Here is a 16036-nt window from a genome sequence, read left to right as displayed (position 1 = left end):
TTATTTCGACGAAAGGAACGAAAACGGTTAGAAGCCTTAGATTTACCCTTAGGTTTTTTATCCTGAGGCAGAAAAACTCCCTTTCCCCCAGTAACAGTTGAAATAATAGAATCCAACTGAGAACCAAATAAATAATTACCTTGGAAAGAGAGAGATAGTAATCTAGACTTAGATGTCATATCAGCATTCCAAGACTTAAGCCACAAAGCTCTTCTAGCTAAAATAGCTAAAGACATGGATCTAACATCAATTTTGATAATATCAAAAATGGCATCACAAATAAAATGATTAGCATATTGCAGTAAGCGAATAATGCAAGATATGTCAGAATCCAATTCTTGTTGCACTAAATTTTCCAACCAAAAAGTTGATGCAGCCGCAACATCAGCCAAAGAAATTGCAGGTCTGAAAAGATGACCTGAATATAAATAGGCTTTCCTTAGCTAAGATTCAAGCTTCCTATCTAAAGGATCCTTAAAAGAAGTACTTATCTTCCATAGGAATAGTGGTACGTCTAGCAAGAGTAGAAATAGCCCCATCAACTTTGGGGACTTTTCCCAAAACTCTATAGAAATTGCTGGTAAAGGATACAATTTGTTAAACCTTGAAGATGGAATAAAAGAAGTACCTGGCTTATTCCATTCCTTAGAAATCATATCAGAAATAGCATCAGGAATAGGAAAAACCTAATTTAAAACAGCATTTAAACGTTTACTAGACTTAACGTCAAGAGGACTGGTTTCCTCAAAATCCAAAGTAATTAACACTTCTTTTAATAAAGAACGAATATACTCCATTTTAAATAAATAAGTAGATTTGTCAGTGTCAATATCTGAGGAAGGATCTTCTGTATCAGATAGATCCTCATCAGAGGAGGATAAATCATTATGTTGTCGGTCATTCGAAATTTCATCAACTGAATGAGAAGTTTTAAAAAACCTTTTACGTTTATTAGAAGGCGGAAATGCAGACAAAGCCTTCTGAATAGATTCAGTAACAAATTCTTTAAAATTCATATGTATATGATGAACATTAGAAGTTGACGGAACTGCAACTGCCAATGTACTATTACTGATGGACACATTATCTGCATGTAAAAGTTTATCATCACAAATATTACAAATGACATTCGGAGAAATAATTTCCACAATCTTACAACAAATGCACTTAGCTTTGGTAGAACCGATGTCAGGCAGCAAAGATCCAACAGATACTTCTGAGGCAGGATCAGATTGAGACATCTTGCAAAATGTAAAAGAAAAAACAACATATAAAGCAAAATTATCAATTTCCTTATATGACAGTTTCAGGAATGGGAAAAAATGCAAATAGCATAGCCCTCTGACATAGAAAAACAAAAACATAATTTATGCTTACCTGATAAATTTATTTCTCTTGTAGTGTATCCAGTCCACGGATCATCCATTACTTGTGGGATATTCTCCTTCCCAACAGGAAGTTGCAAGAGGATCACCCACAGCAGAGCTGCTATATAGCTCCTCCCCTCACTGCCATATCCAGTCATTCGACCGAAACAAGCCGAGAAAGGAGAAACCATAGGGTGCAGTGGTGACTGTAGTTTAATTAAAATTTAGACCTGCCTGAAAAGGACAGGGCGGGCCGTGGACTGGATACACTACAAGAGAAATAAATTTATCAGGTAAGCATAAATTATGTTTTCTCTTGTTAAGTGTATCCAGTCCACGGATCATCCATTACTTGTGGGATACCAATACCAAAGCTAAAGTACACGGATGATGGGAGGGACAAGGCAGGAACTTAAACGGAAGGAACCACTGCCTGTAGAACCTTTCTCCCAAAAATAGCCTCCGAAGAAGCAAAAGTATCAAATTTGGAAAATTTGGAAAAAGTATGAAGCGAAGACCAAGTTGCAGCTTTGCAAATCTGTTCAACAGAGGCCTCATTTTTAAAGGCCCAGGTGGAAGCCACAGCTCTAGTAGAATGAGCTGTAATCCTTTCAGGAGGCTGCTGTCCAGCAGTCTCATAAACTAAACGGATTATACTCCGAAGCCAAAAAGAAAGAGGTTGCCAAGGCCTTCTGACCTCTCCTCTGTCCAGAGTAAACAACAAACAGGTTAGATGTTTGGCGAAAATCTTTAGTAGCCTGTAAGTAAAACTTCAAGGCACGGACTACGTCTAGATTATGCAAAAGACGTTCCTTCTTTGAAGAAGGATTAGGACATAATGATGGAACAACAATCTCTTGATTGATATTCTTGTTAGAAACCACCTTAGGTAAAAACCCAGGTTTTGTACGCAGAACAACTTTATCTGAATGAAGATCAGATAAGGAGAATCACAATGTAAGGCAGATAACTCCGAGAGTCTTCGAGCCGAGGAAATAGCCATCAGAAAAAGAACTTTCCATGAAAGAAGTTTGATATCAATAGAATGAAGGACTTTAAGAACCAAGTTTAAGCTCCATGGAGGAGCAACAGGTTTAAACACAGGCTTAATTCTAACTAAAGCCTGACAAAATGCCTGAACGTCTGGAACTTCTGCCAGACGCTTGTGTAAAAGAATAGACAGAGCAGAAATCTGTCCCTTTAAAGAACTAGCTGATAATCCTTTGTCCAAACCCTCTTGGAGGAAGGACAATATCCTAGGAATCCTAACCCTACTCCATGAGTAATTCTTGGATTCACACCAATGAAGATATTTACGCCATATCTTGTGGTAAATTTTCCTGGTGACAGGCTTTCGTGCCTGTATTAAGGTATCAATTACTGACTCGGAGAAGCCACGCTTTGATAGGATCAAGCGTTCAATCTCCATGCAGTCAGTCTCAGAGAAAGTAGATTTGGATGATTGAAAGGACCTTGTATTAGAAGGTCTTGTCTCAGAGGCAGAGTCCATGGTGGAAAGGATGACATGTCCACTAGGTCTGCATACCAGGTCCTGCGTGGCCACGCAGGCGCTATCAATATCACTGATGCTCTTTCCTGTTTGATTTTGGCAATCAGACGAGGGAGCAGAGGAAACGGTGGAAACACATAAGCCCGGTTGAAGAACCAAGGCGCTGCTAGAGAATCTATCAATACCGCTTCTGGGTCCCTGGACCTGGATCCGTAACAAGGAAGCTTGGCGTTCTGGCGAGACGCCATGAGATCCAATTCTGGTTTGCCCCAACGGAGAACCAATTGAGCAAACACCTCCGGATGGAGTTCCCATTCCCCCGGATGCAAAGTCTGACGACTTAGAAAATCCGCCTCCCAGTTCTCTACACCTGGGATATGGATCGCTGACAGGTGGCAAGAGTGAGTGTCTGCCCAGCGAATTATCTTGGAGACTTCTGACATCGCTAGAGAACTCCTGGTTCCCCCTTGATGGTTGATATAAGCCACAGTCGTGATGTTGTCCGACTGAAATCTGATGAACCTCAGTGTTGCTAGCTGAGGCCAAGCCAGAAGAGCATTGAATATTGCTCTTAACTCCAGAATATTTATTGGGAGGAGTTTCTCCTCCTGAGTCCATGAACCCTGAGCCTTCAGGGAGTTCCAGACTGCACCCCAACCTAGAAGGCTGGCATCTGTTACAATGGTCCAATCTGGTCTGCGAAAGGTCATACCCTTGGACAGATGGGCCCGAGATAACCACCAGAGAAGAGAATCTCTGGTTTCCTGATCCAGATTTAGTAGAGGGGACAAATCTGTGTAATCCCCATTCCACTGACTGAGCATGCATAATTGCAGCGGTCTGAGATGCAGGCGCGCGAATGGCACTATGTCGATTACTTCCATGCACTGAGCCACCGTGGGGCGCGGAATGGAGTGAAGAACACGGCAAGCATATAGAAGTTTTGATAACCTGGACTCCGTCAGGTAAATTTTCATTTCTACAGAATCTATTAGAGTCCCTAGGAAGGAAACCCTTGTGAGAGGAGATAGAGAACTCTTTTCTGCGTTCACTTTCCACCCATGCGACCTCAGGAATGCCAGAACTATCTCTGTATGAGATTTGGCAATTTGAAAGCTTGACGCCTGTATCAGGATGTCGTCCAGGTAAGGAGCCACCGCTATGCCTCGCGGTCTTAGGACCGCCAGAAGTGAGCCCAGAACCTTTGTAAAAATTCTTGGGGCTGTAGCCTTCTTGTGAATCGGAATGTGAAGGTAGGCATCCTTTAAGTCCACTGTGGTCATGTACTGACCCTCTTGGATCATGGGTAAAATGGTTCGAATAGTTTCCATCTTAAATGACGGAACTCTGAGGAATTTGTTTAGGATCTTTATATCCAAAATTGGTCTGAAGGTTCCCTCTTTTTTGGGAACCACAAACAGATATGAATAAAACCACTGTCCTTGTTCCGTCCGCGGAACTGGATGGATCACTCCCATTACAAGGAGATCTTGTACGCAGCTTAGGAATGCCTCTTTCTTTATCTGGTTTGCAGATAATCTTGAAAGGTGAAATCTCCCTTGTGGAGAAGCTTTGAAGTCCAGAAGATATCCCTGAGATATGATCTCCAACGCCCAGGGATCCTGAACATCTCTTGCCCACGCCTGGGCGAAGAGAGTCTGCCCCCTACTAGATCCGTTGTCGGATAGGGGGCCGCTCCTTCATGCTGTCTTAAAGGCAGCAGCAGGCTTTCTGGCCTGCTTGCCCTTGTTCCAGGACTGGTTAGGTTTCCAGGCCTGCTTGGATTGAGCAAAAGTTCCCTCTTGTTTTCAAGCAGAGGAAGTTGATGCTGCACCTGCCTTGAAATTTCGAAAGGCACGAAAATTAGACTGTTTGGCCTTTGATTTGGCCCTGTCCTGAGGAAGGGTATGACCCTTAACTCCAGAAATGTCAGCAATAATTTATTTCAAACCAGGCCCGAATAAGGTCTGCCCCTTGAAAGGAATGTTGAGTAATTTAGACTTTGAAGTCACATCAGCTGACCAGGATTTGAGCCATAGCGCCCTACACGCCTGGATGGCGAATCCGGAATTCTTAGCCGTTAGTTTAGTCAAATGAACAATGGCATCAGAAACAAATGAGTTAGCTAGCTTAAGAGTTCTAAGCTTGTCAACAATTTCAGTCAATGGAGCTGTATGGATGGCCTCTTCCAGGGCCTCAAACCAGAATGCCGCCACAGCAGTGACAGGCGCAATGCATGCAAGGGGCTGTAAAATAAAACCTTGTTGAATAAACATTTTCTTAAGGTAACCCTCTAATTTTTTATCCATTGGATCTGAAAAAGCACAACTGTCCTCAACCGGGATAGTGGTACGCTTTGCTAAAGTAGAAACTGCTCCCTCCACCTTAGGGACAGTCTGCCATAAGTCCCGTGTAGTGGCATCTATTGGAAACATGTTTCTAAATATAGGAGGTGGGGAAAAGGGCACACCGGGCCTATCCCACTCCTTACTAATAATTTCTGTAAGCCTTTTAGGTATTGGAAAAACATCAGTACTCACCGGCACTGCATAGTATTTATCCAGCCTACACAATTTCTCTGGCACTGCAATTGTGTCACAGTCATTCAGAGCAGCTAATACCTCCCCAAGCAATACACAGAGGTTCTCAAGCTTAAATTTAAAATTAGAAATCTCTGAATCAGGTCTCCCCGATTCAGAGACGTCACCCACAGACTGAAGCTCTCCGTCCTCAGGTTCTGCATATTGTGACGCAGTATCAGACATGGCTCTTACAGCATCTACGCGCTCTGTATCTCGTCTAACCCCAGAGCTATCGCGCTTGCCTCTCAATTCAGGAAATCTGGATAATACCTCTGACAGGGTATTATTCATGATTGCAGCCATGTCCTGCAAAGTAATCGCTATGGGCGTCCCTGATGTACTTGGCGCCATATTAGCGTGCGTCCCTTGAGCGGGAGGCGAAGGGTCCGACACATGGGGAGAGTTAGTCGGCATAACTTCCCCCTCGACAGACCGCTCTGGTGACAATTCTTTTGTAGATAAAGACTGATCTTTAATGTTTAAGGTGAAATCAATACATTTAGTACACATTCTCCTATGGGGCTCCAGCATGGCTTTTAAACATAATGAACAAGTATCCTCTGTTTCAGACATGTTTGTACAGACTAGCAATGAGACTAGCAAGCTTGGAAAACACTTTAAAGCAAGTTAACAAGCAATATAAAAAACGTTACTGTGCCTTTAAGAGAAACAAATTTTGACAAAATTTGAAATAACAGTGAAAAAAGGCAGTTACACTAACAAAATTTTTACAGTGTATGTAACAAGTCAGCAGAGCATTGCACCCACTTGCAAATGGATGATTAACCCCTTAATAACAAAAACAGAATAATAAATGCCAAAAACGTTTTTTTGTTGTTGTTTTTTTTTTTAAAACAGTCACAACAACTGCCACAGGTTGTTACCCTCCTCAAACACGACTTTGAAGCCTTTTGAGCCCTTCAGAGATGTCCTGTATCATGCAAAGGGAAGCTGAATGTCTCTGTCAGTATTTTTAGCTGCACAGAAAAGCACTAAAAAAGGCCCCTCCCACTCATATTACAACAGTGTAGACGCAATTCAGAAATCCAGCACTTCAATCCTTGGTAGGGTGCATACTGCAGTAGGATTACTGCAAAAATCCTCAAAGTAATGTAAAACAAAAGTAGCAGACGCACCACAAAGTCCTTATGCAGAGGTTCTCTTTATTGTCACAAACTGGGAGCCAGGAAAGCAGAACAACGTTTCGGGCTACAAACCCTTATTCATGTTCATGAATAAGGGTTTGTAGCCCGAAACGTTGTTCTGCTTTCCTGGCTCTGCTACTTTTGTTTTATATTACAACAGTGGAAAGGCTCTTGAAACTGTTTCTAGGCAAAAATCAAGCCAGCCATGTGGAAAAAAACTAGGCCCCAATAAGTTTTGTCACCAAACATATATAAAAACGATTAACATGCCAGCAAACGTTTTATATTACACTTTTATAAGAGTATGTATCTCTGTTAATAAGCCTGATACCAGTCGCTATCACTGCATTTAAGGCTTAACTTACATTAATCCGGTATCAGCAGCATTTTTCTAGCAAATTCCATCCCTAGAAATATGTTAACTGCACATACCTTATTGCAGGAAAACCTGCACGCCATTCCCCCTCTGAAGTTACTTCACTCCTCAGAATATGTGAGAACGGCAGTGGATCTTAGTTACTTCTGCTAAGATCATAGAAATCACAGGCAGATTCTTCTTCTAATGCTGCCTGAGATGAAACAGTACACTCCGGTACCATTTAAAAATAACAAACTTTTGATTGAAGTTAAAAAACTAACTATAATACACCACTCTCCTCTTACTACGTCCATCTTTGTTGAGAGTTGCAAGAGAATGACTGGATATGGCAGTGAGGGGAGGAGCTATATAGCAGCTCTGCTGTGGGTGATCCTCTTGCAACTTCCTGTTGGGAAGGAGAATATCCCACAAGTAATGGATGATCCGTGGACTGGATACACTTAAGAGAAATGTATGCTTACCTGATAAATTTCTTTCTCTTGTGGTCTATCCAGTCCACGGGTTCATCCATTACTTGTGGGATATTCTCCTTCCCAACAGGAAGCTGCAAGAGGACACCCACAGCAGAGCCGTCTATATAGCTCCTCCCCTAACTGCCACCCCCAGTCATTCCACCGAAGACAAGCAAGAAAAAAGGAGAAACTATAGGGTGCAGTGGTGACTGTAGTTTAAAAATAAAAAACACCTGCCTTAAAATGACAGGGCGGGCCGTGGACTGGATACACCACAAGAGAAATAAATTTATCAGGTAAGTATAAATTTTGTTTTCTCTTGTAAAGGTGTATCCAGTCCACGGGTTCATCCATTACTTGTGGGATACCAATACCAAAGCTTTAGGACACGGATGAAGGGAGGGACAAGGCAGGAACTTAAACGGAAGGCACCACTGCCTGTAAGACCTTTCTCCCAAAAATAGCCTCCAAAGAAGCAAAAGTATCAAATTTATAGAATTTAGAAAAGGTATGAAGCGAAGACCAAGTCGCCGCCTTACAAATCTGTTCAACAGAGGCCTCATGTTTAAAAGCCCATGTGGAAGCTACTGCTCTAGTAGAATGAGCTGTAATTCTTTCAGGAGGCTGCTGGCCAGCAGTCTCATAAGCTAAGCGTATTATACTTCTTAGCCAAAAAGAAAGAGAAGTTGCCGAAGCCTTTTGGCCTCTCCTCTGTCCAGAGTAGACAACAAACAAAGCAGATGTTTGACGAAAATCCTTCGTAGCTTGTAAATAAAACTTTAAAGCACGAACCACATCAAGATTGTGTAATAGACGTTCCTTCTTTGAAGAAGGATTAGGACATAGTGAAGGAACAACAATCTCCTGATTGATATTCTTATTAGATACCACCTTAGGAAGAAACCCAAGTTTGGTACGTAACACTACCTTATCTGCATGGAAATCAGATAAGGGGAATCACATTGTAAAGCAGATAATTTCGAAACTCTTCGAGCCGAGGAGATAGCTACTAAAAACAGAACTTTCCAAGATAAAAGCTTAATATCTATGGAATGCAAAGTTTCAAACGGAACCCCTTGAAGAACTTTAAGAACTAAATTTAAACTCCATGGCGGAGCAACAGGTTTAAACACAGGCTTGATCCTAACTAAAGCCTGACAAAACGCCTGAACGTCTGGAACCTCAGCCAGACGTTTGTGCAAAAGAATAGACAGAGCAGAAATCTGTCCCTTTAAGGAACTAGCTGACAAACCCTTCTCCAATCCTTCTTGGAGAAAAGATAATATCCAAGGAATCCTGACCTTACTCCATGAGTAACCCTTGGATTCACACCAATGAAGATATTTACACCATATCTTATGATAGATTTTCCTGGTGACAGGCTTTCGAGCCTGAATTAAGGTATCAATGACCGATTCGGAAAAACCACGCTTTGATAGAATCAAGCGTTCAATCTCCAAGCAGTCAGGCGTAGAGAAATTAGATTTGGATGTTTGAAGGGACCTTGAAGTAGAAGGTCCTGCCTTAGCGGCAGAGTCCATGGTGGAAAGGATGACATGTCCACCAGATCTGCATACCAAGTCCTGCGTGGCCACGCAGGGGCTATCAAGATCACTGAAGCTCTCTCCTGCGTGATCTTGGCAATCAGACGAGGGAGCAGAGGAAACGGTGGAAACACATAAGCCAGGCTGAAGGACCAGGGCGCTGCTAGAGCATCTATCAGCGCTGCCTTGGGATCCCTGGACCTGGACCTGTAACAAGGAAGCTTGGCGTTCTGACGAGACGCCATGAGATCCAGTTCTGGTTTGCCCCAAAGTTGGATCAACTGGGCAAATACCTCCGGATGGAGCTCCCACTACCCGGGATGAAAAGTCTGCCGACTTAGAAAATCCGCCTCCCAGTTCTCTACTCCTGGGATATGGATAGCTGAGAGATGGCAAGAGTGAACCTCTGCCCATAGAATTATTTTTGAAACCTCCAACATTGCCAGGGGGCTCCTTGTTCCCCCCTGATGGTTGATATAGGCTACAGTCGTGATGTTGTCCGACTGAAATCTGATGAACCTGACCGCAGCTAGCTGAGGCCAAGCCTGAAGAGCATTGAATATCGCTCTTAGTTCCAGAATGTTTATCGGAAGGAGGGCCTCCTCCTGAGTCCACGAACCCTGAGCCTTCAGGGAGTTCCAGACTGCACCCCAGCCCAGAAGGCTGGCATCTGTCGTTACTATAGTCCATTGTGGCCTGCGGAAACTCATTCCCTTGGACAGATGGACCCGAGATAGCCACCAGAGAAGAGAATCCCTGGTCTCTTGATCCAGATTTAGTAGAGGGGACAAATCTGTGTAATCCCCATTCCACTGATTGAGCATGCAAAGTTGCAGTGGTCTGAGATGTAGGCGGGCAAAAGGAACTATGTCCATTGCCGCTACCATTAATCCGATTACCTCCATACACTGAACGAGAAATGGAATAAAGAGCACGGCAGGAAGTTAGAAGTTTTGACAACCTGACGTCTGTCAGATAAATCTTCATTTCTACTGAATCTATCAGAGTTCCTAGGAAGGAAACTCTTGTGAGAGGTGAGAGAGAACTCTTTCCTTCGTTCACCTTCCACCCGTGAGACCTTAGGAATGCCAGAACAATGTCCGTATGGGACCTGGCGATCTGAAAAGTTGACGCCTGTATCAGGATGTCGTCTAGGTAAGGGGCTACTGCTATACCCCGCGGTCTTAGAACCGCCAGAAGGGACCCTAGAACCTTCGTAAAGATTCTTGGTGCCGTGGCTAACCCGAAGGGAAGAGCCACAAACTGGTAATGCCTGTCTAGGAAGGCGAACCTGAGAAACTGATGATGATCCCTGTGTATTGGAATATGTAGATAAGCATCCTTTAAATCCACGGTAGTCATATATTGACCCTCCTGGATCATAGGTAGGATGGTTCGAATAGTCTCATCTTGAAGGATGGGACCCTGAGAAATTTGTTTAGGATCTTGAGATCCAAGATTGGTCTGAAAGTTCCCTCTTTCTTGGGAACTATAAACAGATTTGAATAGAAGCCCTACCCCTGTTTGGAACTGGGTGGATCACTCCCATAACTAGTAGGTCTTGAACGCAATGTAAGAATGCCTCTCTCTTTATCTGGTTTGCAGATAATTGTGAGAGATGAAATCTCCCCTTTGGAGATGAAGCTTTGAAATCCAGAAGATATCCCTGGGAAACAATCTCCAGAGCCCAGGGATCCTGGACGTCTCTTGCCCAAGCCTGGGCGAAGAAAGAAAGTCTGCCCCCCACTAGATCCGGTCCCGGATCGGGGGCTACTCCTTCATGCTGTCTTAGAGGCAGCAGCAGGCTTTTTGGCCTGTTTCCCCTTGTTCCAAGCCTGGTTAGGTCTCCAGACTGGCTTGGACTGGGCAAAATTTCCCTCTTGTTTTGTAGAAGAGGAGGCTGCGCCACTCTTGAAGTTTCGAAAGGAACGAAAATTAGTCTGTTTGGTCCTTAACTTGTTGGACCTATCCTGGGGAAGGGCGGGGCCTTTTCCTCCAGTAATATCAGAAATGATCTCCTTCAGTCCAGGCCCAAATAGGGTCTGCCCTTTGAAGGGGATATTGAGAAGTTTAGACTTTGAAGTGACATCAGCTGACCAGGATTTAAGCCATAGCGCCCTACGTGCCTGAATGGCAAAACCTGAATTTTTAGCCGTTAGCTTGGTTAGATGAAAAACGGCGTCAGAAATAAATGAATTGGCTAACTTAAGAGCTTTAAGCCTGTCAAGGATATCATCCAACGGGGTCTCTACCTGAAAAAACTCCTCCAGAGACTCGAACCAGAAAGCCGCTGCAGCAGTGACTGGGGCAATGCATGCAAGAGGCTGGAGAATAAAACCTTGTTGTATAAAGATTTTCTTAAGGAAACCCTCTAATTTCTTATCCATAGGATCTAGGAAAGCACAACTGTCCTCGACAGGAATAGTTATACGCTTAGCTAGGGTAGAGACTGCTCCCTCCACCTTAGGGACCGTCTGCCACAAGTCCCGTGTAGCAGCATCTATAGGAAACATTTTCTTAAAAGCAGGAGGGGGAGAGAACGGCACACCTGGTCTATCCCATTCCTTAGTAATAATTTCTGAAAACCTCTTAGGGATTGGAAAAACATCAGTGTAAACAGGCACTGCAAAGTATTTGTCCATTTTACACAATTTCTCTGGGACTACAATGGTGTCACAGTCATCCAGAGTCGCTAAAACCTCCCTGAGCAACACGCGGAGGTGTTCAAGCTTAAATTTAAATGTTGTCATTTCAGAGTCAAACTGAAGTAACGCCTTCCCTGAATCAGAGAAGTCACCCACAGATAGAAGCTCACCTGCTTCAACTTCTGCACATTGTGAGGGTATATCAGACATAGCTACTAAAGCGTCAGAGAGCTCTGTATTTGTTCTAGCCCCAGAGCTGTCTCGCTTTCCTTGTAACCCTGGCAGTTTGGACAATACCTCTGTGAGGGTATGATTCATAACTGCCGCCATGTCTTGTAAAGTAAATGCATTGGACGCGCTAGGTGTACTTGGCGTCCCTTGAGCGGGAGTTATAGGTTCTGACACGTGGGGAGAGCTAGATGGCATAACCTCCCTTTTGTCAGTCTCAGAAACCTCAGGTGATAAATCTTTAAAAGCCATAATATGGTCTTTATAACTTATAGAAAGATCAGTGCATTTGGTACACATTCTAAGAGGGGGTTCCACAATGGCTTCTAAACATAATGAACAAGGAGTTTCCTCTATGTCAGACATGTTTAACAGACTAGTAATGAGACCAGCAAGCTTGGAAAACACTTTAATAAATGTGAAAAAATCAATAATAAAAAACGGTACTGTGCCTTTAAGAGAAAAAAAACTACCACATAAACTGCAAAACAGTGAAAAAAAGTAGTAAACTCTACGAAATTTTTACAGTGTGTATAAGGGACTAAAGCAGCATTGCACCCACTTGCAAATGGATGATTAACCCCTCAGGCCCAAAAACGAATTAGAAAAACATTCAACCTGTTAACAAACAGTCAAAAACACTGCCACAGCTGTGCTGTGGCTCCTACCTGCCCTTAAAAACGATTTTTGCAGGAAAAAAACCCTCTATAGAGGTCCTATAAGCCAGAGGACTCCTTCAGGGAAGCTGGATGTCTTAGACTGAAAACGAAAATAGGCCCCTCCCACCATGCACTCAAAGTCAGAGGGCCTTGTGGAAAATTAGGCCCCAAATAAAGATTTATCACCCTCAGAGAAAAAACTTTTTTATTTATAAATCATGCAAACGTTTGTACACTAAGTATTATAGGTATTAACATGAATATTATCCCTTTTTGCAAGCATGATCCCAGTTGTTGTTAAATCACTGTATCAGGCTTACCTTAAACATACCAGGCACTGTCAGCATTTTCTAGACCTTATCATCTCTCTAGAAAAAAATATACTGAACATACCTCAAAGCAGGCAATCTTGTGTGAGAACAGCAATGGACCGTAGTTACAAACCGCTAATATCATCAAACCTCCAAGCAGAATTCTACTTCTAATTTCTGCCTGAGAGTAAAACAGTACAACGCCGGTACCATTTAAAAATAACAAACTTTTGATTCTTCCTTTCTTGTCGAGAGCTGCAAGAGAATAACTGGGGGTGGCAGATAGGGGAGGAGCTATATAGACTTGTCTGCTGTGGGTGTCGTCTTGCAGCTTCCTGTTGAGAAGGAGAATATCCCACAAGTAATGGATGAACCCGTGGACTGGATACACCTTTACAAGAGAAAAGGCAAGAGGCAAATAGCAATGGGGTATTAAATTAATGAAAAAATTTGGTGCCAAGTATGACGTACAACGTAACTGAATTTTTTTGGCGCCAAAAACATCCGGAAATGACACATTTGCGTCATTTACGACGCAACCATGTGTAGAGACTCGGCGTCAACTAAAACGCTGTAAATGACGAACTTACGACAACGAACGTACTTTCGCGCCAAAAAATTCTCACACCAAGAATGACGCAATAAAGTCTAGCATTTGGCGCACCCGTGGGCCTAATACTGCCTGCAAATTGCAAGAAAAATGTAGTTAATTTTGAAAAAAGACTAAACCCCAGGTAAGAAAAATATTTCTTAAAATGTTCATTTCCCCAAATATGAAACTGACAGTCTGCACAAGGAAATACATGAACCTGACTCATGGCAAATATAAGTACAATACATATATTTAGAACTTTATATAAATGCATAAAGTGCCAAACCATAACTGGGGTGTCTTAAGTAATAAAAACATACTTACCGAAAGACACCCATCCACATATAGCAGATAGCCAAACCAGTACTGAAATAGTTATCAGTAGAGGTAATGGTATATGAGAGTATATCGTCGATCTGAAAAGGGAGGTAGGAGATGAAGCTCTACGACCGATAACAGAGAATCTATGAAATAGATCTCCGTGAGGAAAACCATTGCATTCAGTAGGTGATACTCCCTTCACATCCCTCTGACATACGCTGGACTCTGAGAGGAATCAGGCTTCAAAATGCTGAGAAGCGCATGTCAACGTAGAAATCTTAGCACAAACTTACTTCACCACCTCCATAGGAGGCAAAGTTTGTAAAACTGAATTGTGGGTGTGGTGAGGGGTGTATTTATAGGCATTTTGAGGTTTGGGAAACTTTGCCCCTCCTGGTAGGATTGTATATCCCATACGTCACTAGCTCATGGACTCTTGCCAATTACATGAAAGAAAACACATAAGTTACATGTATAAAATAAAAAACTTACTGACTATAACTTTTGCAAATCGAAGCTGCATAACCTTAGAAAATGCATCTTTATTTTTTGACGATTACATCATGATATCCAGCCCACAATTCTCAGCACTACGTGTATGGAATTTACAACCAATCCGATTAGCATGTCATGCATGTTTATGCATGTCATTATGACACAAATTAGTCCTCATTCGCATGCGCACAAAATCGGCTGATATAGCACATGCACATTTTCAACTGTTGAAGCCAAATTACCAGCAGCTAGATTGGAATAACGCATGCGCATTTAAGACCAAACTCTATGCAATCGGTTCTCCAGGCTTTCTACGTAGAATCATAATACTATTAGCCTGCATGTCTTTATCTGCAATGAATCTCTTGCAGGGAGAGATGTTTGCGGTGAAGTTGCGCAATCTTGCGCATGCGCAGTGAGAATTTTAGGCGCAATATTCCAACTGCAGTTGTCGGCCAGAATTGGATAGGAGAGAAAGATACCCGCGGAGTGGGTTAGGAAAAAATGTATTTTCGGAATGAAGATTACAGCGATACGGTAAAGATTTCCTAATGAGATCCTATGAGAAGATGCTTATTTTGGATAGTTAGTTCGTAACAAGCATTGTTTAATTTTACATACGGTGTCCCTTTAATTGGCTCTTGTCTGTCTCAATTTGCATCTTAAACAATAGTTATATTGGTTAGTACAGTTTGCTCTAGTTAAATTTGCCTGTACCAGTTTCCCACTATAATTTAAAGTTTCAGAACATTACTTGCTTTTTGCCTGTGCAAGTTTCTTTCTTCTAATAGGTTTGTTGTATATATTGCAAAGATCTGCCCAGCTTCCCGCTATCCCTACTATTGGACTCTATCAAACTGGAGAGGCTATAACGCTGACAGAGTGGATATAATAGAATCTCTTAAAATAGGTAAAAAGGTCAACAGGTTTCCCTGAAAGATTTCCATGCGGCAGGAGAGAGACTGAATATCCCATGTGAAAGAAAATTTAGTGACACGTCCTAAAAAAAGAAAATAACTAGCTGTGAACTTTTCAATATATATTCAATTTTTTGTATACACCCCAACAGTACTTATCTTTATTTTACTAATAATTGTTAGGTTGAAATCTTGCCTGACTGGCTGGCTGCTGATTGGTTGGGACTTGTTTGGTTTCCATTATTGACAAATCCGTCTCTCCATTTGTCTGAGCCAAGTCCGTCGGACCGTTTGTCATAGCCTTCTCCATGATGGGCATCCTCTCCAGAAGTGCTGACCTACAAAGATTATGTATTTATTTAGAAAAAAGGAAATTTATGCTTACCTGATAAATTGATTTCTTCTACGATATGAGTCCACGGATTTCATCCTTACTTGTGGGATATTATCCTCCTGCTAACAGGAAGTGTCAAAGAGCACCACAGCAGAGCTGTATATATAGATCCTCCCTTCCCCTCCACCTCCAGTCATTCGACCGAAGGTTATAGGAAGAGAAAGGAAAAGCTAAAAGGTGCAGAGGGGACTGAAGTTGTAAATAATAAAAAATATAATCTGTCTTAAATTGACAGGGAGGGCCGTGGACTAGTATCGTAGAAGAAATCAATTTATCAGGTAAGCATAAATTTCCTTTTCTTCTACAAGATACAACGAGTCCACGGATTTCATCTTTACTTGTGGGATACAATACCAAAGCTACAGGACATGGATGAAAGGGAGGGACAAGACAGAGACCTAACTAAACGTAAGGCACCACTGCTTGAAGAACTTTCCCCCCAAAAACGGCCTCAGAAGAAGCAAAAGTATCAAATTTGGAAAAAGTATGAAGGGA

At 42.4% G+C, this 16036-nt stretch overlaps 1 protein-coding gene across 1 annotated transcript in view; it reads right to left on the bottom strand.

Moving 5' to 3' along the window:
• Positions 1-16036, bottom strand: part of AP1G1 (adaptor related protein complex 1 subunit gamma 1) — a gene marked incomplete in the record, with an annotated part of 574973 nt that overhangs the window by 153068 nt on the left and 405869 nt on the right. The window contains 1 exon segment of the mRNA XM_053699458.1: positions 15344-15485. Within this exon segment, the coding sequence (XP_053555433.1) occupies positions 15344-15485 (142 nt within the window).

This window comes from Bombina bombina, chromosome 1 (genome assembly GCF_027579735.1).
Source record: "Bombina bombina isolate aBomBom1 chromosome 1, aBomBom1.pri, whole genome shotgun sequence".
Taxonomy (NCBI): Eukaryota; Metazoa; Chordata; class Amphibia; order Anura; family Bombinatoridae; genus Bombina; species Bombina bombina.
This window is presented reverse-complemented; position numbering and strand designations above follow the sequence as displayed.